This window comes from Magnolia sinica, chromosome 8 (assembly GCF_029962835.1).
Source record: "Magnolia sinica isolate HGM2019 chromosome 8, MsV1, whole genome shotgun sequence".
NCBI classification, from domain to species: Eukaryota; Viridiplantae; Streptophyta; class Magnoliopsida; order Magnoliales; family Magnoliaceae; genus Magnolia; species Magnolia sinica.
This window is the reverse complement of record NC_080580.1, coordinates 28,158,669-28,183,662: the sequence shown is the minus strand read 5'-3', so window position 1 is coordinate 28,183,662 and position 24,994 is coordinate 28,158,669. Positions and strand designations below refer to the sequence as shown.

The following is a 24,994-nucleotide window of genomic DNA, read 5'->3' as shown; positions in this document are numbered from 1 at the left end:
CATCGATATTGCAAAATATCAACAACACGTGATATTTCACCAAGAAATCAACAACAATTGGAAAGGAAACAAAAGATTGTGGTTTCAATATCGCGCGTGTTGCGATATCGATAATATCGAGATATTATCAATATTATCAATGGCAAATTGAACACTACATACAACCATGTGCCTATGAAAACAAAAAATTGAAATGAAAATTTATTATTAAAATATCGTCGATACACTTATGATACAAGCATTACCAAGAATTTTCATAGTTGAAAATATTGGCGATACATTGGCAATACTGATGCATTAGCAATACAGGCGACACCTAGATTTTACATAGTTGAAAATATTGGTGATTACATTAGCAATATTGATATGTTGGCGATACTTAGCGATACATTGCTAATACTTGGAATTTCTGACACTACTAGCGTTATCGGTATCGCTACCAGTGTTATCGGCATCGCTAAACTGGAGATAAAGATCCTGGCCCATCTTGGGCCGAGCTTAGGCTGGCATTGCAGGCCCAAGGGCTGGGCTTCAAAGTGGAGCTTGTTTCTGAAACAGACCGAGCTTCAACTTATTAGTCAAAAGCCTGTTCGCCCGGCCTAGCCCATGACCATTTTAAAAGCTTTAAATTTTACAATAAAAAATTTCCCTCCTTGCCAATCTCCTCTTTCCTTCTTTTCAAAATTAAAACCATTAATCCATCTCTCTCTCTCTCTCTCTCTCTCTCTCTCTCTCTCTCTCTCTCTCTATGTGATTTTCTATAACAGAGAAACAGCTACAGTAAGACGTTTCTGGTCACAACCACAGTAAAAGTCATGTTCTTCTTCTCATTATTGATGCTTCTTGTGGATCCTCAGGAAACGATACCATATGTACACTGTAAGTATGAAGAAGTGGATTTCTTTTTCTTATTTTTCCTTATATATATATTGGATTCTATCTTGGTTATTCATATATGGAAAAAAGAAAAACTGTCATACTTCTATTCAAAAACTGCTTAGGATCAGAGAATGTCAACAGGAGAGATGAGGAATTGGAAGAGGAGACTTTCTATTTTGAAATCTGGGATTTCATTTCGGGCTTGGGCTCAGGCCAGGGCCCCGGTTTTAACATTCCGAGCTGGTTTATTTTGGTCCATCGCAGGCCTGAGCCAGATTTGGGATTAAGTTGAAAATTTTAAGTCGGGCTTGGACAAAGCTTAGCCCAGCCTTAATCTGGCCCATTGACACCCTAGCCGTAACAACCATTACAGCTGTACAGGTTGTAAAGTAAAGGTAACAGTGCCAATCATTACATGTTATGGGGTTGTAACGGCTTTAACGACAGTTATGGAAAAAAATGATCCATAACGGACGTTACAGCCACCTGGCGACCCGTTACACCCCCCGTAAAGGCCGTAATGACCCCGTAACAGTCTGTTACAAGGCCAATACAGGTTTTTCAGGGTTTTTTTTTTAAAAAAATAAAAAAACAGACAGTAACACCCGTTAGACGGGCTTCATCAACCATTACAGCCCGTATCCTAACAGTAACGGTGGTGGCCATTATGGTCACCGTTACCGTTACGGAATACCTTGGATGCAGCGTTTGGGTTGAAAGGGTTCGGGGTTAGATATATGAACAGATTAGGAGAAGATATTAGGTTATACCTGTGGATATATTTGGGAAAGAGAAATAGATTTGGTTATTAACTGGCACTACACAGGTACACTTGCTGGTCTGTAGAATTGAGCTAAATTGGGGCCTATCTATATTTATGACTGGATTGTGCAGATTTGAGTTGATAACCTGAGGGCAGGTTTGAAGGGCTACGAATTGGAATTTTAGGGACAGCTCGGGTTTAGCGATTGAAATAGGGACTGTGATTTGGATCTTATGTGAATTTGGGCTTTTGGGATCAATAAGGGCTCATGGTTGAGGGCAGGAATGCAAATTGTTCTCTGACGTAGATGTTTGAAGTGAGTTCGGGTTAAGGGTCATGTTTTAGGATGTAGGGATTTAAACTAGTGTTTTGGTAAGGGGAATGAACTGATAGCATTTTGGGTGAAGTTAGGGTCTGATTCATGGGAAATTTTGAAGTACATGAATTAGGAAATTATGAGAAAATTGGAGATTACGGGTAGGTTCAGGGATTTGGGATCCAAATTGGGAAAAAATGGAGAAAAACCTAAGGTCCAGATTTGAGGAATTTGGAGAAAACTGGAATTAGTAGGGTTAGGGTTTAGGAAGAATTGGGCAGATTAAGGGGAAATCTAGGGAAGGAAGAAAAAAATAACAAAAGCCCCAAGGGCAAACATGCTTTGATACTAAAACTGATCCAGCAGTTTGAAAGATTTGAACATAAATTGAAGGATCCAAAACAATGTTGTTAAATCGCATATGCGATCACATGCAATCAGCATATGCCATGGCATTTTTTTTTAAATAATAAAAATTTGAAAAAAAAAAGGAAACAATAAAAAAATTCTAAAAAACAAAAAGGAGAAACTTGTCTAATTAGTACACATGATTGGATTAGGTTATTTTGCTTATTTCATTATAGTTTGAGTGTTTCATTAAGTGATATATTTAATTACTTATATTAATTTTAACAAAATAATTAACAAGCTACATTAAAAGATAACTAATTATTATAAACTTCAAACAAAGAAATTTTACTGATAAATGGATAACTTGAAACAATTTACAAGTTATAACTTACAACTTAATTTACAAAAATAAGCATAATTATAAAATACAAAAAATAAACATAATTGAAATAATTGTAGAGAGATTAGAGTAAGAGAGAGAGTAAGAGATTTAGAGCTTTGGAGTAAAAAATAGTGAAAATGGAGGGGCTATGAGTACCTATTTATAGGCAAAAGTTCTCCAAATTGAAAAATAAAAAATAAAAAAAATTTCTTCTGCACTTGGCTATTGGGAAATATGCGATCGCATGCTCGCATATGCAATCGCATATTGGTCGCATATAAAAGTATGCCATGGCATACTTGCCAGGATCGCATATGCCATCATGGCATATGCGATTTGATCAACAGTATGCGCATATGTGCATATGCGATCACATTTGACAACAATGATCCAGAAGGCCTGCTCCAAAATCCTTTATTATTGCCACATGATTGAATAAAATGCCTAAATAATGGATTGTGGAAGTCAATACCAGACAGTCATGTATTTTGTTCAATTAGAGAGAGAGAGAGAGAGAGAGAGAGAGAGAGAGAGAGAATGATGATTAATAAAATTAGAGCAACTAATGCTAGAGCAGCACATGCTTTAAAGAAACTCATAATAAAATATATTTCATTCATCATGGCATATTGAAAACCATACATGTGTAAAGTTTACAGCCTTTTAAAAAAGATCAATAATTAATGTAAAAGGTCAAGGACAAAACCCTCTTGCTTAAATATTTAATGCAAAAACCAAGAAGCTAAACCTCTGGGATCACCTATCCTCTCCTAAACATACTCAGACTAATCCTATAAAGGCTTTTAATAATGTATAACAAGTAAATAATGAAACCTTAATTAAGAGTCTGAATCTACTCAACTATTCTATTTATATAAAACTGCTTGGCTCTTAGAGTCTCCAAATGTGTATAAAGTTTGTGTAAGGCCCGAAAGAATTGCGATTGGACTTGTGGGCTCCATAATCCAGCCAATTGCCAATTTGGGTATTCTGATTGGACCTGTTATTCCCACAGTCCAATCTCATACCAACGAAAGGATCCAGATCAGCAGACCACAGACTTATTCAGACCAACATAGACTGACTGACATGGTTTAAATCATCATTTTCGATGATCAGATGGTCAAGATCTTCAATTGGTTTCCATTTGCTAGACCTTTGACTAGGAACTTTGGATGGGCCTAAACTGTGCCTAATCCACATTTCAATGGCCTAACCTTCAATCAACTAGCAGCAGAATCACCTAGTGGTCTCCCACTGGATGATTGGGATGCCCTGCATCAGTGATGCTGCCAAATCTCCAAAGTTGGAGGAACCTACTCAACAAACTTGAGCCTTCTTTCATTTGAATCCTGTCTGTCGTTGTGTTTCATGTGATAAATTGTCTGCTTGTAGGTGTAAACTAAAAGGTTACAATTGTCATATCAAAGATATTTATAGGGCTCAATCCATCCATGGTCTCCTGGACTCCCATGTAAAAAAAAAAAAAAAAAAACTTCAGCCATGATTCTGGTTATGGTCCATCCATACTAGTATGACATATTAGAATGCATCTCATGAGGATCTAAAGTGATGGATATGTGAAGATAATTTAACTTCATTTTCACAAAACAGATGAACATTTTTGCTTTCAAATTTCAAAACTTGAGTATTGGCAAGGACAATAGTATATAATAAGAAAAGTTTCAATAGAGGATACTCATGCTAGCAACTCCAGCAAAGTGGAAGGTTTTCAATGTCATTTGTGTCCCAGGTTCTCCTATACTTTGAGCTCCAATGGCTCCAATTGCAGCTCCGGCTTCTAATCTTTTTAAATGGTAACGATGTATACATGTTTCCAGGAAAACCTACAATAAATGAAAGTAAAAGAATCTAATTTTAAGAGCAGACCACATCAGCAAACTTCTGAACAAACTTGAATTATCATCATCATCATCTAAGCCTCATCTAAAAAAGATATGGTCAAAGTTTGACACTGGCTGCCAACCTGACACAACCACCCTCCTTTATCAAAGCTTGGAACCGGCAATGAGAGTGCAAAACTCCCACTAGCGGAGCTTCTTGAACAAACTCGAATATTAAAAAAATAAAAGAAAACGAAAAAGAAAAAGATTAGGGTAGCATATATCAACACTCGGAATGAACAATTATTAAAGAGATGTTTGTACTAACATGTTAGGAACATACGCAGCATAAGATAACTTCATCTAATTAATTTTCTATCAAGGTCATAGAGGCTAGGAAGTATGTTGTACTACTATTTCCATGGAGGCCTCATTCGAACCTATTTTATATACATGAAAAATATGATCCTTCCTCATTCACAATTCAAATCACTTCAGGCTTTTGCATTCTCCTAGCAAATGGTACCGGAACATGGATATCCAGACTAGAAGGAATTGGGTATGGATACCCATCCTGAAAACACCAATATCTAGTATATGACTACAACACAGACTTGTGAAGACTCATAAATACAAAAATCATGTTAAAATATTACTCCAAAAATATTCAAAGGTTGGTCACGTAGCCCAATTAGTTCAATTCACCATAGATTCTAACTAGCTAGCAGCTTTAGAATTCAATGTCGTGGTGCTCCAACTTCCTGAAGGATCCATAACATAGGGGCATTTTCACATCGGGCTCGAGTGGGGTAGCCCGTGGGATGCAGGGACACACTCGGGGTGGGCAGCCCATGTGAGGCGGGCCCCACCCATGTGAAGCGAAACCTATGTGAAGTGGGGCCCATGAGGGGGGTTCGGCCGAGATCTTAACACATGCGATGTGGGGCCTGGGCTATAAGATAAAGGGATTAATTCGTCACGCTCTATCAGTTCGAGCTTTTAGAGTAAGTGGTTAATTGTCCTGCATCAAAATGGTATCGGAGTGGGAGGTCTCGTGTTTGAGACTCCTCACCGGGGTGATTAATGCAGGGTCATTTTCATACTGGGCTTAAGTGGGGTAGCATGTGGGTTGCGGGGACACACTCGGGGTGGGCGGTGTGGGGCCTGGGCTATGAGATAAAGGGATTAATTCGCCATGATTTATTGGTTCGAGCTTTTAGAGCAAGTGGTTAATTGTCCTCCATCAATCCATTATGCTTTTTAAGGGATAGGATTGTATTATACATGATTGTGCAGTTTCTACTATTCTATAGTCATCATTACCTACTTCGTTTAAAAAAATATGTGAGAGCACTCTGTTCAATTTATTTTCAAATTCTACATAGTTTCTTTCCTTCACACTCTGTTCAATTTATTTTCAAATTCTACATAGTTTTTTTCCTTCACACTCTCTAAACATGTTTTTCCTTGACTATCCTCCATTCTAAATTTAAATTTGACAAAGCTACAGACACCCGAACTTGAAAATACACCTCCCCTTCTTTACGTGTTTCTAAACATTCAGGCACAAAACCCATTTGGGCCATTTCTTGTGCGAAGTTCTTTCCAAGAGAAGTAATGAAGAAATGCTTTTCATCGGCCAAAGTGCATTTTTTATGCACCTATAGCAGAATGAAAAACAAAAGGACAGTTGAAAACAATTACCTGGAGAGATCCAGAAGCATGTAGCAAGAAGTGCAAGTGCATACTATTACTGTACTTAAAAAGTGTAAACAGCATGTACTTTGAACAAGTGTAGACATGCACAAGGAAAATCAACATCTTGGAAAGAAAAATATTGTCCAGGTGGAATACTAAAATTACCTGCAGCTGTTGGGAGGTGATACCGGATATATTTGCCGCTACATTTTCCAGAACATGCTCCCCTACTTTATCCTCATCCAGTCCCAGCTCCCTCCTAGTTTTCCTTAATGCAACAACACTTTTCTTAAGAAAATCTGAGAGTGACTCTTTAAAGGCAGCAGAGCAACCACCTTCAGGGGTCACATCATGTTTTGAAAGTCTGTCATCTGCTGCTTTAAAAATTTCTGAAGGAGACAAGGAAGTATGTGCTCTAGTTGCAGGAAATGTAGCCTGTGAAATGGATAAGAATCTGTGCATGATTAGCTGCTTCTTCTAACCGTGTTCATCATACTAGATGAATTTGAAAGCACACAAACCTTTGTCTTCATGAACAGCCGATCCAAATTCAAGGGCATGCCTTCCTTTCCTTCCATAGCTGCTGGATCCATGCCATCATCTCCATAAAGAAGCTGAACTATTCCACCACTAGAATTACGCACTGTCTCGTCATAATAAGTTGATAGATCCTCCAAGGATTTCATCAATCTGCGAGACATGTATCCAGTTTCAGCTGTTTTCACCTGTAGCAATCACAATAATTCAATCTAACAGATTGAGGCGCAGAACAGATCCAACATTAACTTGTAACTTGTCATCCAGAACAAATTAAACAGCAAAAAGTGCAAGTCAGCATTCTTCCATTATCATTATCAGGAGGATAAAATGCAGATAATTAGAACTAGTAGCACAACAAGGCCAACCAGCAGAAGGAACGAATGAAGTTCTAAAGTCATTCATCGATTGTTAAAGAAGGAAAGTTACTCTACCACACCATGCTCAAGAAGATATTGTTGATAATCATGTATCATTCGAATTTTATTTAACATTGGACTTGACAGATCATCAAATCCTCCGTCCCTCCCCCTTACGTTTTCTCCTCCTCTTTTCCAAAATTGCATAGTTGGCAGCACTTCTGGTGGCTAATGATGGTGCTACTAGTGCCACAGGTAACAGCCAACAAATAATGGGGTCCCTTTTTTGTTGCTAGTCAGATCTAGAATAGCCATTAGAACTGCCAAAGAAGATTGGCCCTTTACCACTAGCAACTGCAGCGCCTCATTACCCTACAGGATTGTTGGGGCATCTCAGCCAGTCCCATCAAACGGCACAAGGAGTTCAACCGGTCCTTTAAATCATCCGGAAGATCTATCCAGGCCCAACGATGCCCTCCAAACGTGTCAGCAAGCACATCCAAGCCCACCCAATGCACCAGTGGGCCCAACTAGGAAATGGTTGTATCGTATCCTATCGATTTGGCTGATACTGGCTGCAATGCCTATATATATATATATATATATATATATATATATATATATATATATAGGATAACATTATAAAGACATGCTCTAGTGAGCTGATCTTAGCATCGTTACCACACAGCCAAATAGAATGATTTAAGCATCATAAATCATAAACTCATGTTCTAGTGGACTATTTAAGCATCATAAACACATGTTCTAGTTGGTCGATCTTAACATCATTACCACACATCCAAGTAGATCGATTTAAGCATCATAAACACATGTCCAAGTGGGACTGGTGTAAGCATCATAAACACATTCTAATGGACTGATTTAAGCATCAATGCATGTCCAAGTAGACTGGTTTAAGTATCGTAAACACATGTCTAAGTGGACTTTTTAAGCATCATAAACACATGTTCCAGAGGGCTGATCTTAGCATCATTATCACACATCTAAATGGACTGATTTAAGCATAATAAACACATCTCCAAGTGGACTAGTTTAAGCACCATAAACACATGTTTTAGTGGAACGATTTAAGTATTGTAAAGCATAGTAAACACATGTAAGCATCATAAACATAGATTAAAAAACCGGTATGACCGTATCGTATCCATACTGACTAGATAAAACACACGAAACAGGTTCGCATCGGCTGAATACGAAAAATCAACCTCATATCGAGGCATATCGGCCGATATGCCCCATATCAGTACTGATATTTTGTACCTGTATCGGCTAGACTAATATGGGTAAAAAAAAAAAACTACAATTAGGTCTTTTTCCCCCTTTTTCGATCTCTCCTTCATATTCTCCTTTGCTTCAAATCACTTCAATACATCATAGTATAGGGATTTTCGACGTCATTTACAGCTATTTGGAGGATCTAAACAACAATTTTCATCGGATTTGAAGGATAAAAAATTGTTGATCTTTGTTCAAATCCATAAAAAATGTCATTACATGCCTAGATCTACCAAAACCTACTAGATTTGGAGATTGATTTGTGCATTTTTGTGGGGTTTTTTTTTTTGTAATTTTCGAAAACCATTTTTTTCTCTTTGAATATGAGCATAGATCTGTGATGGGGAGGCAATTCCGAATAGATCTAAAATAGATCTGATCGGAAAAAGAATATTTTTTTTTCATTTGGGAAATTTCTGTCCAAATTTCTAGAAATTCCTAAAATTATATTCTTTTCTTTTCAAATATATTGCTTTGGGGGCTAATTTTTTTAAAAGATCTATACCAGATCTGAAGTGTTTTGTAGTTTCTTTTCGAATAATATACTTATTTTTCTTCAATTTCAAATTTTTTTAGTTCATAATTTAAAAAAAAAAAAAATTATGTTGAAATGTGATGCATGGGGGTTTAGGGGGAGTATTTTATATTAGATTTACACCAGATCTGATTAGCAATTTGGTTATTGTTGGGGAAAATCAAAATTTTGTTTGATTTTTACAATTGTTTTTTTAATGATGACAGGGTTTCCCCACCTCTTTTTAAGGTAGGACTAATCCCTGCCGATGCACGCAATCACCCACAAACCAAGTGCATCGAGTAATCCTAGGGAGGGGAATCAAACTCGGGTCCGTGGGTAGCAAAATTTATTATTGTTTTTTTTATTGTTTCAAATTTTCAAATTCAATTTGTAATTAGTTAATGATGCATTATAAAAATTATTATCTTAAATATATGTTTAGTTTCTTAGTTGATGATGGTTGGGAGTAGACAACAAATTATGTGGAAGTTTTGCAATAGGAGTGTGAGTGGGGGCATAACTCGATTAAAATAACACTTGGCCATTTAAGAGAGTCAAGTGTCAATGTGTGCAAGTGTCCCTTAGGCAGTAAGGGAGGAGATGAAGTAGAATTTAAAAGAAATCAATAACAAAATGGCGATGAGGGAGAAAAAGCAAAAGGCTATGCTTGATGAATGAAAATAGAGGTGTTTGGGATTCCTATGCACCTTGTTGATGAGGGCATTGAGTTAGGGGAGGATTTGGATTGGGAGATGATGATTGTGAGGCGGGAAAGTTTATGATATAAACGTAACGACGAGGAGTGGTGTCAAATGTTTGGGAGGAATGATTCGGTTCGTGATGTGGGTGAGGTGAGTGGGTGAGGTGAGTGGTAGTGGTAGTGGGGCATCAAAAAAAGAGGATTGTTTGGAAGGCTAGGGTAGGGTTACGTCTTGCCTTTAGCACGTGACAGCAAGAGCCGCAACCTTCTCAACCTAGCCCCTCGTATTCACAATCTTGATGACGAGCCATAGGCACCTCCTGGTGATGACACAATATTCAGAAGGGCCAGTAGCATACAAAAGAAATTGAAATACTTATGGTCAAAGCAAATAGTATATAATCTTGGAAAGGCAATAGTAAAGTTGTTATTGCACAATAGTATTCCTCTGCATGTTGACGATTGCCCGTACTTTTAGGTGTTTGTGGATGCAGTGGCTAATGCAGGACCCGGGATTAAAGAGTCTAGTTCTTATGACATAGATTCAAAGTATTCAAATGAAGTGTACAATGAAGTGTGGGCTTATCTACAATCATTTAGAAGGATATGGGCGAGTAGAGGATGCATAATCATGTGTGATAGTTGGACTGGCCCAACTAGATTGAGTACGATAAATTTCATAGTCTACTTCCACTTGGGTATAGTGTTTATTAGAGCCATCGATTCAACTGATGAAGTGAAGAATGCTAATTATATATTTGGCCTGATGGACAGAATGGTGCAAGAAATTTGGGAGAGTAATGTGGTACAGATTCTCACTGATAATGAGGCATCATATAAGGCGACAGGAAAATTTCTTATGGAGAGGTCTCATCTATTTTGGTGACCTTGTGCAACACACTGCATTGATCTCATCCTTGAGGATAATAGGAAGAAGGGCAATGCGTCGATACTGGTTGAAATGGCAAACTTGATCACGACTTATATTTACAATCACAATTGAATAATTACAATTATGAAAAAATTCACAAGCGGGTGAGAGTTGTTGAGCCCTGGGGTGACTAGATTTGGCATAAATTTTATAGTCATGGAGAGTTTATACAATCGTAAATGGGTACTTAGCGAGATGATTGCATTTCGGCAATGGATCAACTCAAAGTATGGACAAAAGACGAGTGGCACACCCGTGGAGATGTGTGTGATTATAAGACACAACAAGTATTGGAAAAAAGTCATAAAATTTATGAAAGCAATTAAACCTCTTATTAAGGTTCTTCGACTAGAGGAAAGTTACAATAGGCCGATGATGGGCTTTCTTTATGAAGCTATAGACAAAGCAAAGTTGTCTATTAAACGTGATTGTAAACACTACAAGGATTATTGAAAGCTAATAGATAAGCATTGGAATAAACAACTTTACAATGATCTCCACGTGGCAGGTACACTTAAGTTACATTGATTACATTTAGTTACTATTTTCTTTGGTTCGGTTCTTTATATAGTATTGATATGTTCTATTGTTCTGTCTTTTAATGAACTTATACGTTGCTTCTTAAACCTATAATTCCGATACACGACTACATACAAAGAAGCTAATGAGATTACTATCGGTTTGAAGAATGTCATAAAAAGGTTGGAGTTAAACTTTAGCCGACAACTTGATGCTATTAATGAAGTAACTTATTTACAAATATGTATTTTGAAATGCACTATGTATGTCATATATGTAGATTGTATAGTGTAGAGTCTGAGACTTGTGACACTTATTATTAGCTACTCTTTCACAAGTAGAGGGGAAAGGCTCCATGGCTCAGGGGTACACAAATTATTTTAACACTGAAACTAGGGATCAAGTGCCCATGGGGTGTGGGTGGGTGTGTGAGTGTGTAGGGTGTGGGCGTGTGTAAAAAAAGGTAGAGATGTATGAACTCACAATGGATAGCTTCATAAATCCACGTGCACGAGCTGTAACACAGAACCAATCTAGGTATAATTTATAAGTATAACGAGTCTATAAGATTTAAGAAAGGTAGGTGTATAAACTATAAAGTATGTTTTTTACCAATTTAATAAACTAAATAATTTATATATGGTATATTTGATGGGAACATCACACGCACACGCATGACCACCTTATGCACATACGCAAGGAGGAGGGCCCCACCATCAATCTGAATCAATGACGATGTCCAGGGAGAGCCTCCTAGTTAGAGGACTACGTTTTGGTTCGTTGGAATGGACCCGATAGTCATGTGAATCCCAGCATGGGTTCTCATGATAGTGGCCCACTATTCTAATTGATCTAGTACTTTGGGTTTTGCTTATTATTGTTATTAAGAATATCATGGACGGTTTCGATTGCTTTGATTAGTAGTTATTTTTTATTACTTCGTCTCCAAGTAATAGGTTGCGCACATGGCGCGAGTTTTAGGGTATAGGGTTTTGTTATAAATAGGCACCCCTTGTAGTCTTTTTTCTCATTAAAGATTAATAAAATTTCGGCATTTCTGAGTTGTGAAAATCCAATTGGGGGTGAAACCCTTCCTTCCTCAAAGGGTGACTACTGTGGCGCGAAGCCACACCTATCCCAAATCGCCCCATCTCTTACCTTCCATATTCACATCTTCTTACAATCATCTACGCTTCAAATTCACCCTCTATTGCAACTGCTTTTCTCTCTACATCAGATTATCGGAATCTGGCCCTGCAGGGGGTTGCAACTTCGGCGGAGCACCGCGCACAGACCGTGCATCGGATCAGGCTGAAATTCAAGGGTTTTGTAGCACACCCCTAGCCGACCAGCCCCAAGGAAGGGGATTTTGGGTTCGTGGGCCCCACACACGTGCAGGCAGGATCACACGCACGTGTGTCTGGGCTATCGTTGTTGTCCAAGCGTGTGGTACTTCTCTGGTTCGTCTCTCTCCTCTCTTTCACTCCTCTTTCTCCCAAATCTCTAACCCTAACCCTAAATTATTCAAATCCCCAATTTTATGCCATTTCTTCAACCTTAGGGTTCCCCGAATTGAAATCTATGAATCCCTTGGATTGAGGAATTATTTCTGTGCACGAGTGGATCAATTTAGCCTCCTTTGATTATCGTTTGGTCTATAATTTTGATTGATCTGGTCCTATTATGTGTAGGCCTGAATCCGCATAAGTTCTCCTTGATTGAGTGCTTGAACTTTTGTGTGGGATGTGGAATTTTGTATAACTGTTTCTGAATTAGTGTGATCTAAAGCCTGAAAATCTTGCACATCATACTTGAATTTCATGTCCTACATCAAATTTGGTATAAGAGCTTAGGGTTCTTATAGGGGAATGCATTACATGTTTAGGGTTTAGTTTATTTGTGTCCATTATGCATCAAGTATCATCATATAGCGTTGTTTAGAGGTCCATAATTCCTGATATAAGCAGCTGAATTTTCTGCTATCAGAAAATCCCCATCTCTTTGCTGGATTTTCTGTTGACAGATTCTTTGGGCAGATAGGTTGCTGGAAATTGAGTAGTATTGTGTCGTTTCCCCCATATAGAGTCCTATGGGAGCATTTAGTACCATCTAGGCGTATATGGTTGCAGTAAAATGTCCTTAAGTTGAGTTAGTAGTTGTATGCCCACACGTACGGGTCATGGTTTTGGCTGGCACCTTACACTAAACATGGAGCAATTGCAAGAGTCAATAAACAAAATGACCTAGCAGTTTTGAGTCTTTGGGTAGGAGCTTGGAACAACGTATAAGCCAACGCTTTGAGCAGCTTAATGTGCGTGTTACCCAACTAGAGACCTCCGCTTGGGCAAACCTCACCATTGGGGAAGATGCCCAATCTCAGGCAGGTGATCAGGAGATTAGACCAAGGAATGGAGGTGGACAAGGAACTGGTCATGGGCGCGCACCCGTGCACCCACCCCGCGAGGGACATTGTGATCATTATGACCCAGATGCGCAACTCCTCAAGGGAGTTAGAGTAGATGCTCCTACGTTTGATGGCCACTTGGACCCTAAAGCCTTTTTTAGACTGGCTAGCGGATATGGACCACTATTTTGAGTGGTATGACATGTCGAATACTCGTCAAGTCCGATTCGCCAAGATGAATCTTGTGGGCCAAGCAAAGAGGTCCCGTGCTACTGTAGAATGAAAGAAAGAAAGATGAAGTTTTGATTTAAAAGAGTGGGCCCGATAGTCAAGAAAAGCCCATCATGGGATCTCATGATCTTAGCCCACTAGTTGGATTGATTTTATATTTTAGGTTTTGCTTATTGTTATTATTTAGAACATCATGAATACTTTGGATTTCTTTATTTGGTTTTTATTCTAGTTTACTTCATCGCCAAGTAAGAGGTTGCGCACATGGCGCGAGTTTAGGGGTATAGGATTTTTCCTATAAATAGGCACCCCTTGTAGTCTTTTGATTGATTGAAGTTGAATAAAAATTCCCACATGGTTTTTCTGCTCTCTAAGTTTCTGAGTTGTAAAATTAAAGTGAGTGCCAAGCCCTCCCTTTTCGAATGGCTGAGATTAAAGTGGGTGCGAAGCCCTCCCTTTTCGAAGAGTTAACTACCATGGTGCGAAGCCACATTTATCCACATCTGCCCCTCCATATTATTTCATCATTCCCACAACCATCTTCGCGCCCAATCCATTTGTTTTGCAGCTGTTCATCCCTCCACAGTCAATTTTCAGAATTTGACCCTGCAGGAGAGCTGAAACTTCGACAGAGCACCACGTCCAGAGTACAACCCGGATCGACGTGAAATTTGGAGGTTTTGCAGCCCTAGCCTGGCCGACTAGGGCCAAGAAGCAGATTTGGGGAGGCGGGCCTTCATCGCACGTGCGGCCAGCCCATCTGCGCACGGGCATCAACCCCGGAGCATCGTCTACACGCAGGAGCTATTTATGGGTCAGGTTTTTCTCTTGTTTTCCTCTTTTCATCCCTAATTTATAAACTCTAACCCTAGATTGACCTAAATCCCCAATTTCTATCTCTTTTCTCACCCTAGGGTTCTTTGATTTGAGATTGGTGAATTCCTTGGATTAGGGATTGATTGTCTAGCCCTAACGTGTGTAGGCCTGGACCCACATAGATTCCCCTTAATTGAATATTTGGACTTTTGTGTGGGATGTGGAATTTGTGTAATTATTTATGAACTATGTGATCTTAAATCTGAAATCTTGCACATCATATCAGAATTTCATGTCCTGCATCAGTCTCGCACCGTTGTCTTCTTCCTATTCAGTTTAGATCATATAAAGACACACTTTGGTGTGATGTTGTTGCCATGGATGTTGGCCATATCATTCTAGGTAGACCTTGGCTCTATGACAAGGATTCACCATATTTGGTCGTTTTAATGTGTGTACGTTCTGGTTTGAGGGCAAGAAAGTCAAGCTAAATCCACTTCCACCCAAGAACACGACTGGAAAGGAGGCCACCACACAGAGTGGTGTGAGAGGTTCAAAAGAATTGAAAGAGTCGATGTCCAAGTCCAAACCTGTCACGCCCCAGACTCGGTATCCGGACTCACAAGGAACCCGATGGCCGGTTCTGGCCGCAACAGCCTCCGTAGTACCCCATTCTCGGCTCCTGAGGTAGGTTCCGATCCTGGGATCCTACAAGGAGGATTTTCATAACAATATAATCACTTCCAATGCGAGCATACCCAAGATCACAGCAAGTACATCTGAAAATAACAAAGGCACACATCACAAAATTCACTAAAAATTTGAGCTTTTACAATCATCCAAAAGGTCCAAAAGGACATACATGAGAATAAAAAGGAAAAGAGAGAGAAATCAGCAACACTGGAGTCCTCACTGCTCAACTCTACTCCATGCTCTGCTGCTACGGCGCCTACCTAGAGTCTCCTGCACGTATCAATCGTGCATAAGCTTATAGAAGCTTAGAGGGTGGTGTAAGTGTGTGACAATGGTGCACAGAAGAATAGTAGGAGGTATAAGGAGAGAAGCATAATCAATGAACATACCACTAGTCTTACCAAGGCTTACCATGAATGCGATGCAATAAGTAATGGGTGCCATACCAAGGCAATGTATGAAAGGGGGGGCTTGTACAGCCAATGCTAATGCGATGCAAGTAATGTCAGTGCTCATATCCAAACCATAAGTCAAGTACATTTTCAATCATAAGGAAATCACCGGGTCCATTACACTGCTGAATGACTGCCGCTCTGCAGACCCCACACAGTCAAACGAGCGTAAGAGACCTCACTACCCGCCTGTGGACAACAATTACTAACAAGGCCTAAAGGTAGCGGACCCATTTACGAGCTGGTCAGACTCAGCTTAGCAATGCCTCCTCACACCAGGCAGGTAAGGCCACACCCCTATCCAACTGACTACACGACAGTGGGAGTCACGGCCTAACGGTATAAGGCCCTCGTGTGCTCATGTATTCCACCCGGTCACGGCGTTGGAGCAGATCCTTGGTACTATGGAAGTTTTGGGAATTTCACCCATGGGCATCCTATGCACCCGGTATGCTCAACTAATATTTCTGGTGTCCACATATACGGCCTTCCACGAATACCCCTGTGGAGGCAAGGCCCTGATGAAGTAAGGGCGGATATCCTCATGAAATGCGATGCCAATGCATGAGTCGCACACACAAATCATGCACAAGTTTCAGGCACTCAATGTGCAAAAGGGAAGAAACTCCATCCCTGAATGACCACTATACAATGCAATCAATTCATACAGATGATGCATATGGGTTGCAACGATGTAAGTGTGCTACCTGAGGAATATGAAATCGTCTGTCCCAAGGAGGGTCAAGATCTAGGCACATCGACAGGTATTCTAAGAAGAAGAGAAGCCCTCTAGTGGGAGCCCAGTACTTTGGGATGACCCACAAACTAAGAGAGTCAAAATCCTAAGGAGGAACAGTCCTAGCCAGGCCCAAGGTGGGCCTTTAACCACCTATAAGGGCCTCTATGGGCCTACCTTAGGGCCACCAAGGAGGACATCAAACCTCAACTGGGTCCCAAAAGGTAGCCTACTATATATGTAAAGAAAGGTCCAAGGCACAATCAACCCATGGCCTAGTGGGCCATACACTAAGCCCAAAACAAGGGCAACCTGGTGGGCCCTTAAGCAAGGTTAGGGCCCAACCATAAGGGTCATAGGTTCATTCATTGTAGTAGGCCTAATGGGCAGCCCATTATCCCAACATATGGGAAATTCTTAAATTTTTAACACATGTAAGTTGTGCCTCACATCTCGGCCCAAGTATGGATTTATTATAGTGAGCAAACAAGGGCTCAACTACTTAAGTATTTGGCCTATAAGGCCCATCACAATGACATGGTAAATATAGGACCCAAGGGTTCAATGGGCCTATCAAAAGTTCCAACCCAACCAAGGCTATAAGGCCCGTACTTAACTAAGAGACTAGCCCAAGAAGAATCCCATTTGGGATGGGCCTTTAATCATACACTAATTAAACCCAAAAAATATAAAATTAAGATGGTAAGATACTGACTTAAATTCTCCTCAAATCTAGTGGGCTATATTGCCCTAAAGAACATATATATGCAACAATTATTGGGCTCAATGCCAAATTCCAGCCCACTCAAATTTCTGGGTTGGTAGGAGTTCAACAATAGAAGTATTTCTTAGTATAATTAATTTTGGATGGCTCACACACATCACTGTGGGCCCCACCAGATGAGAGAGGATATACAATACATATATGAAATGGGCCAGACTGTTAGAATGCAAGCCCAGCAGTAGCCTAAGGCAGGGATGTCCCATGTGTAGGCAGTCCTATGGGCCTGGGGTATATGGCCCAAAAATCCACCTAATGTGTTCTAATTGAATAAAAAGGGGGCAAGTATGATCAATCCCCTAAGGACCCTACATGGATGGGTGGTGAGACATTCAACACATCGAGGTGGGCCCACGAAGCAGGCTAGATGCCCCAGCCTGGGCGTCCCTGCCTAGCAGACCACTTCCAGCCACACCACGGGCAACTCAAATGTATTTTGGATCTGAAATTTTACAGAGTGATACTTCCATAGGTGACCTACACCCCCACAAAATTTCAAGATTTTTGGACACTTAGAAATATTTTAATTTATTTAAATAAAATAGACTGTCCAGAAAATCGGACTGACCTGGACGTCCCAACGTGGTGGGCCAGTCCGGCCCTTGCCATGGTGTACACAGAGGTCCATTGGCCCTGAAATTTGGTAAGTGGGTCCTAGAATGGGTGGAACATATCTCCACAAAATTTCAAAATTTTTAGACATATATAAATATTTTAATTTATTTAAAGAAATCAATCTGTCCTAAAAATCGGACTGATCTGGACACCGTATTGTAATGGGCCAGTCCAGCCACCACCATGGTGTGTACAGGTGTCCATTGGCCCCAAAATTTTGTAGGTGGGTCCTACCATAAGTGAACCACCTATCTGTAAAATTTTATGATTTTTGGATACTCATAAATATTTTAATTAAATTAGGAATTTCAATCTGTCCAGGAAGGGATGTTGCTGTCCATGCATTGTTTACCCAATAAGGTGGGCCCAACCTTCATCCAAGAGGGGAAAAATGGAGGTTTAGTATTTTCTTCATAAAATAAAGTAAGGTGGGGTCCATAAAAGTGGCCCATCCTTCAGAGAAACCAAGCTGAAGTGTATGTTTTCCCTCCATGCATGTGGGTTGGACAGCCCAACAAGGTGGACCGCCCACCCCTATGGGTCTCCTTTTTGGGTACCATATCATGGACCATCTGAGGCATGACCCATCACACCTCATGGTGGGGTCCACACCTTCTCATTACACTCCATACTTATAAAGAAAATGATGACAATCATGATCCAAAAATCCATGCCAAAGATTGAACATGACAATCCATGCAACAGTCCAAGTTTTTGGACAGCAATACATGGCTGGACACATCAGCCTATATCTCAATAATCCCAGCCATAAAATGGGTGTGTGGCCTTCCTCAGTGGGCCCCACATAAGTCCAAATCACATACTAGAACTAGGACACTTGCATGCATTTGATTAAGGTGTCCGATGATCATGGAGTTAGGTGATAAGAGCATCCCACCTTGCTGGATTTTTATTTTTATTTATTTTGGGACATCCAAGGCCCACTATAAATGGGCCACACACACACTATCATCCATACATCAGAGAAAAGAGAAGAAGGAAAGAGAGTAATCCGGCCATGGGGGTAGGGCCCCGCCACTAGTGGGCCCTCCCAAGAGTGAATCATACCCATACAACTACATTGATTTTACATGCAACATAAAATCACTACATGCATGATATATAATTGTTATGGATGGTTGGGATGCCATCCCAACATGATCCTTAGGGTCTAGATGACCTTAAGATGGAGTGGATTATAAAATACATCATGATGGGGTCCATGGAGAATGGCCCCATCATGGATCATGACATGCATGTAGGATGGGCCAAAGGGCCACATCCATGGGATCAAATGGGATCCCCACCATGGATTGGTGGGTCCCATATGATCCATCTAGAAAGAAAAAAAGATCAAAGGGTAGAAAATAAGATCAACAATTATAATCACCCACCTTGAATCTTCAAGCTACCACCAACACTAGGTACTCCAAGCTCCAAGCTTAAAGGTTCAATGGTCAAGATGAATTTGTGGTGGCTAGATGGAGGAAGAAAGGAAGGGGAAGTTGCTGGAAATTGGGAGAGGGAGGGCTGGAAATTCTTCCATGGAAGAGGAAAATGAGAGAATGAAGGAGGAGAGAGAGAAAGGAAAGGTTGTAGGGGAGTCATCATTACTCTCCCTCCTTGGTTAGAGAAAGAAATCATAACCTATGGTGATACAAACAATGCTTGCTAGGGTAGGTTAGGTGTAGGTAGTGTTTAGGATGGGTAGTGTTTATTCCATGGGAATTATAGTGTGTGTGGGTGGTGTGCATGGGAACTTGTGCCTGAGAGTGGTCCATATGCTTTTGTACAAAAAGTGGGCCACATGATGAAATGCTCACAACTTTTGATCTATAAGTCGGATGAATGCACAAGACGCGTCGTTGGAATCGCAACGACGATGCGGTCACAATGGTATAGGTCTCAACTCGATCCGAGTCGGGTCTTCATGACTGGGCTCACGGATGACCGCAAACACTATCCAAGGGTCACGGGTCGCCGGGATTCGACCGGTAGGACCGCGGGATCAAGATGGACGGAATGCATACTCACACACACACATGCACACATGCGAACTCGGGTCGGGTCTCACAAAACCTCTCCATATTCTAAATGCCAATGACTTTGAGCAAGAAACGGAGGCAGACTCGATGGTATACGCCCTTATGGCAAGGGAAAGTGTACCAGAGGCTAGTGTAGAGTTACCCACTGAGGCCATTCAGGTAGTGCATGAGTTTTATGATGTCTTTCCTGATGATCTACCAAATGACCTTCCCCCTATGAGGGATATACAGCATGTCATTGATCTAGTCCCTAGGACGACTCTACCAAACCTCCCTCATTACAGAATGAACCTAAAGGAGCATGCAGAGTTGAAGAGACAGATTGACGAGCTCCTAGAAAAGGGTTTCATTCAAAAGAGCATGAGCCCATGTGCCGTGCCCACCCTTCTTACACCTAAGAAGGATAGCACATGGAGGATGTGTGTTGATAGTAGGGTCATTGACAAAATCACAGTCAAGTATCAGTTTCCCATACCGTGTCTTCATGACATGTTGGATATGATGGCCAATGCTACTATCTTCTCGAAAATTGACCTCAAAAGTGGTTATCACCAAATCCGTGTACGCCCTGGTGATGAGTGGAAGACGGCCTTCAAGACGAAGGATGGGCTATACGAGTAGCTAGTTATGCCTTTTGGGCTGACTAACGCCCCAAGCACTTTCATGCGTGTGATGAACCAAGTGTTGAGGCCCTTTATAGGGAAGTTCCTGGTCGTATACTTTGATGATATCTTATGGGATCCTTAAAGCCGAGAAATTGTACGCCAACCTAAAGAAGTGTACGTTTTTGTCTAGTAGTGTTATCTTCTTAGGTTTTGTTGTGTTAGCTGAGAGCGTATCGACGGATCCCAGAAGGTCAAGGCCATCGTCAATTGGCCTGAACTCTACAATATTCATGAGGTGCGCAGCTTTCACGGCTTAACCACCTTCTACAGGCGGTTCATTCGAGGCTTCAGTTCCATTATGGCTCCCATCACGGATTGCATAAAAAATGGAGAGTTTCAATGGACAAAAGCAGCCTTAGAGGCCTTCAAGGAGATAAAGGTCAAGATGACCGAAGCTCCAGTCATGCAAAATTCGGATTTTTCAAAAGCCTTTGGAGTTACATGTGACGCGTCAGGAGTCAGCATAGGAGTACTTAGTCAGGAAGGGCACCCTGTCGCCTTTTTTAGTAAGAAACTGAATGAGGCGAAACAAAAATATTCCACCTATGACAAAGAGTTCTATGCGGTAGTGCAATCACTACGCCATTGGCGTCATTATCTATTGCCACAAGAATTCGTCTTATTCTCAGATCACGAGGCCTTGAGATATCTGAACTCTCAGAAGAAATTAAACCCTAGGCATGCTAGATGGGTTCAATTCCTTCAAGAGTACACTTTTGTGCTTAAGCACAAGGCCGGTGTAGAGAATAAGCCTACCGACGCGTTGAGTCGTCGAGTCGCGTTACTCAATTCCATAAGTGTTGAAGTCACGGGCCTCGAGCGCATCAAAGAAGATTATTCTGAGTGTCCAGATTTTGGAGTTGTATATGCATCGTTGTTAGAGAGTGCTTGATTTTAGACAGATATTTGTTTAGGAGTGACCGCTTGTGCATACCTCGCACCTCCCTCTGCGATTTTCTTGTCTGGGAATTACATTCACGATGGGTTGCAGGTCATTTCGGTTGAGACAAGACTATTGCCCTAGTGGAGGATAGGTTTCATTAGCCAAGCCTCAAGCAAGACATGACCGAAATTATATGGCAATGTCGTACTTGTCAACTGGCAAAGCAGAAAAAGCAAAATACAAGATTATACACACCTTTGCCAGTTCCATTCATCCCTTGGCAGGACATCAGTATAAACTTCATGCTTGGACTCCCCAAGACTATTCGGAAACATGATTCCATATTTGTTGTCGTGGACTATTTTTCTAAAATAGCCCTTCATTCCTTGTTCTAAGACCTCCGACACATGCCATGTTGTCAAGTTGTTCTTTAATGAGGTCGTCAAACTGCATGGGTTACCACAAACCATAGTGTCTGACCGTGATGTGCGATTCATGAGTTACTTTTGGAAGACACTATGGCACATGATAAATACTAGGCTCCAATTTTCTTCTGGACCGATGGTCAGACTAAGGTGGTCGATAGGAGCCCAGGGAGTTTGCTCAGATGTTTAGTGGGGGAGCACACTAGGACATGGGACATCGTACTACCTATAACCAAGTTTGCGTTTAATAGTTCTGTCAATAGGTCCACAGGTCTAAGTCCTTTTGAAGTCACTATGGTTAGAAGCCTAGAAAGCCTATTGATCTTATCCCTATGTCACTGTCCCATAGGCCATTAAAGTCTGCAGTCCTTTGCACTTCACATTCATTCATTGCATCAAGAAATCAAATGAAAGATCACTACTAGTAATGAACATTACAAATTTTCTGCAGACTAGCATAAACGTTTCAAGGAATTCAATGTAGGGGACTCTGTGATGGTCTGCATTAGGCCCGAGCGGTACCATCAGGGGACCGTTCGTAAATTACATGCGCGTAATGCTGGACCCTTCAAAATTATAAAACAAAAAGGTCTCAATGTGTATGTGGTAGATCTTCCACCTTCCATGAGAATTACTTCTACATTCAACGTGGAGGATCTAGTTACTTTACAGGGGACCACTGATACTTTGTCCTACCCTTCGCCCAACCATGCTGATTCCCCAGACCTGTCCCTTAATCCATAGCCTCTTCCCAACCCTTCTTCCCAGCCTCTACCTCCCATACCTACCCTTCCCACACCTAGAGAGGAAATAGAGGATATTCTGGACCATCAGATGGTATCAACGTTGGACAGGAGGTTTCAGAAGTACCTGGTTAAGTGGAAGTCACGCCCAGCTTCAGACAGTACATGGCTTACTGAGGAGTTTCAGAGACTGGATCCTGACATCTTGGAGTGGTTCGGGAGTTTTGTTTCGCCAGTGGCAAAATCTTCGCAGCCAGGGAGAGTTGATGGGGACATCATGCGCACACGCACGGCCCCCCTACACACGTACGCAAGGAGAAGGGCCCCACCATCGATCTGGATCAATGACGACGTCCAGGGAGAGCCTCCAAGTTAGAGGACCGCGTTTTGGTTCGTTGGAGTGAACCTGATAGTCATGTAAATCCCACCATGGGTTCTCATGATAGTGGCCCATTATTATAATTAATCTAGTACTTTGGGTTTTGCTTATTATTATTATTAGGAATATCATGACCGATTTAGATTACTTTGATTAGTTGTTATTTTTTATTACTTCGTCTCCAAGTAATATGTTGCGCACATGGTGCGAGTTTTAGGGTATAGGATTTTATTATAAATAGGCACCCCTTGTAGTCTTTTTTCTCATTGAAGATTAATAAAATTTCTGCATTTCTGAGTTGTGGAAATCTAATTGGTGTGAAACCCTCCCTTCCTCGAAGGGCTAACTACCGTGGTGCGAAGCCACACCTATCCCAAATCACCCCATCTCTTACCTTCCATATTCACCTCTTCCTACAATCATCTACGCTTCAAATCCACCCTCTATTGCAGCCGCCTTTTTCTTTACAATAGATTTTCAAAATCCGGCCTTGTAAGGGACCTGAAACTTCGGTGGAGCACTGCGCACAGACCGTGCATCGAATCGGGCTGAAATTCAGGGGTTTTGTAGCCACCCCTGGCCGACCAGCCCCAAGGAGGGGGATTTTGAGTTCGTGGACCCCACACACGTGCAGGCGAGATCACACACACGTGTGTCTGGGCCATCGTTGTTGTCCACGCGTGTAGTACTTCTCTGGTTCATCTCTCTCCTCTTTGTCACTCCTCTTTCACCCAAATCCCTAACCCTAACCCTAAATTATTCAAATCCCTAATTTTATGCCCTTTCTTCAACCTTAGGGTTCCCCGACTTGAAATCTGTGAATCCCTTGGATTGAAGAATTATTCCTGTGCATGAGTGGATCAATTTAGCCTCCTTTGATTATTGTTTGGTCTATAATTTTGATTCATCCGGCCCTAGTATGTGTAGGCCTGGATCCGCATAAGATTCCCCTTGATTGAGTGCTTGAACTTTTGTATGGGATGTGGAATTTTGTGTAATTGTTTCTGAATTAGTATGATCTAAAGCCTAAAAATCTTGCACATCATACTTGAATTTCATGTCCTGCATCAACATTTCTTTGTTATCTATGCACCTCAATAGTGATCAATTATAGAGAAAGTGCACCTACTCTGTGAAATATAGCAATAAGAATCTTGAGTCGATGCACATCGTTTGCCAGTTGTGAAAGAAATTGGAGCACTTTCACTCACATCCACACTAAGTAGCAGAATCGATTGAAGGAGTTAAAGGTGCAAGGAAATGTATAGGCTACATTTGAAAAACATGGAGAAATCAAGAGGGCAAATTAACAACCGAGCGCAATATTGTCCAATAAATTTAGACTATATTTTTGTTGAAGACACCCTCTTCTTCCATGGCATGAACAAAACGAGAATGACAAAGTATTCGAAAGTGAGGAGCTTGAATCCCCAGAACTTGTTGCATAAACAACTCAGAGCCCCCTAGAGACGACTATTAAAGAAGATGACAAAGGTCAACATAGTAGAATTACAATTCATATCATGGTTCTAAATTCGGTATCAGTCTGTGTATTGGCCCAACGAAAAAATGATAAAATACGGCGTCGCATATCGGTAACGGGGTTGTATCGGCCCATATTGATCAGAAGTTTTTTTTTTTAAGCAAAAAAAAAAAAAAGAGATCCAAGAATCTATCTTTTTTTTGTGTGTTTTGACCATGTATTCAATGATGTATCAAACCATTCTTTGATGAGAATGGTGTTTGTCGATTTGATTCATTGAAGGTCAACTGAATGGGCCCTAATTGAACACAAATGAAACATGATTTGGTAAACAATGGCCCCTTACATTGGAAATACAACATAAAGAAGATGCAAATATAAAAAAGAAAGTGAGGGTCTACCCTTCTTTTCGTTTTTTCCCATAATGGTCTACTTCGCTTCGATTTATTGAATCCCATTCAAATCATTTGTTTTGATCCCAAAATAGGTATAGATCTAGCCTAAAATGAGTTTTTAAGATTCTTTCATGGTTTAAATGAAAAGAAGAGACA

General features: G+C 40.8%; 1 protein-coding gene across 4 annotated transcripts in view; it reads right to left on the bottom strand.

Moving 5' to 3' along the window:
• Window positions 1–24,994, bottom strand: part of LOC131253146 (DNA-directed RNA polymerase III subunit 1) — a 250,463-nt gene that overhangs the window by 42,669 nt on the left and 182,800 nt on the right. For 3 of the 4 annotated variants that reach the window (XM_058253996.1, XM_058253998.1, XM_058253997.1), the window contains 3 exons: window positions 6,755–6,958; window positions 6,399–6,668; window positions 4,391–4,538 (listed from right to left, as the gene is read on the bottom strand). In XM_058253996.1, coding sequence (XP_058109979.1) covers window positions 4,391–4,538; window positions 6,399–6,668; window positions 6,755–6,958 — 622 coding nt within the window. The remainder of the gene's footprint in view (window positions 1–4,390; window positions 4,539–6,398; window positions 6,669–6,754; window positions 6,959–24,994) is intronic. The other variant, XM_058253999.1, reaches the window with a different exon arrangement.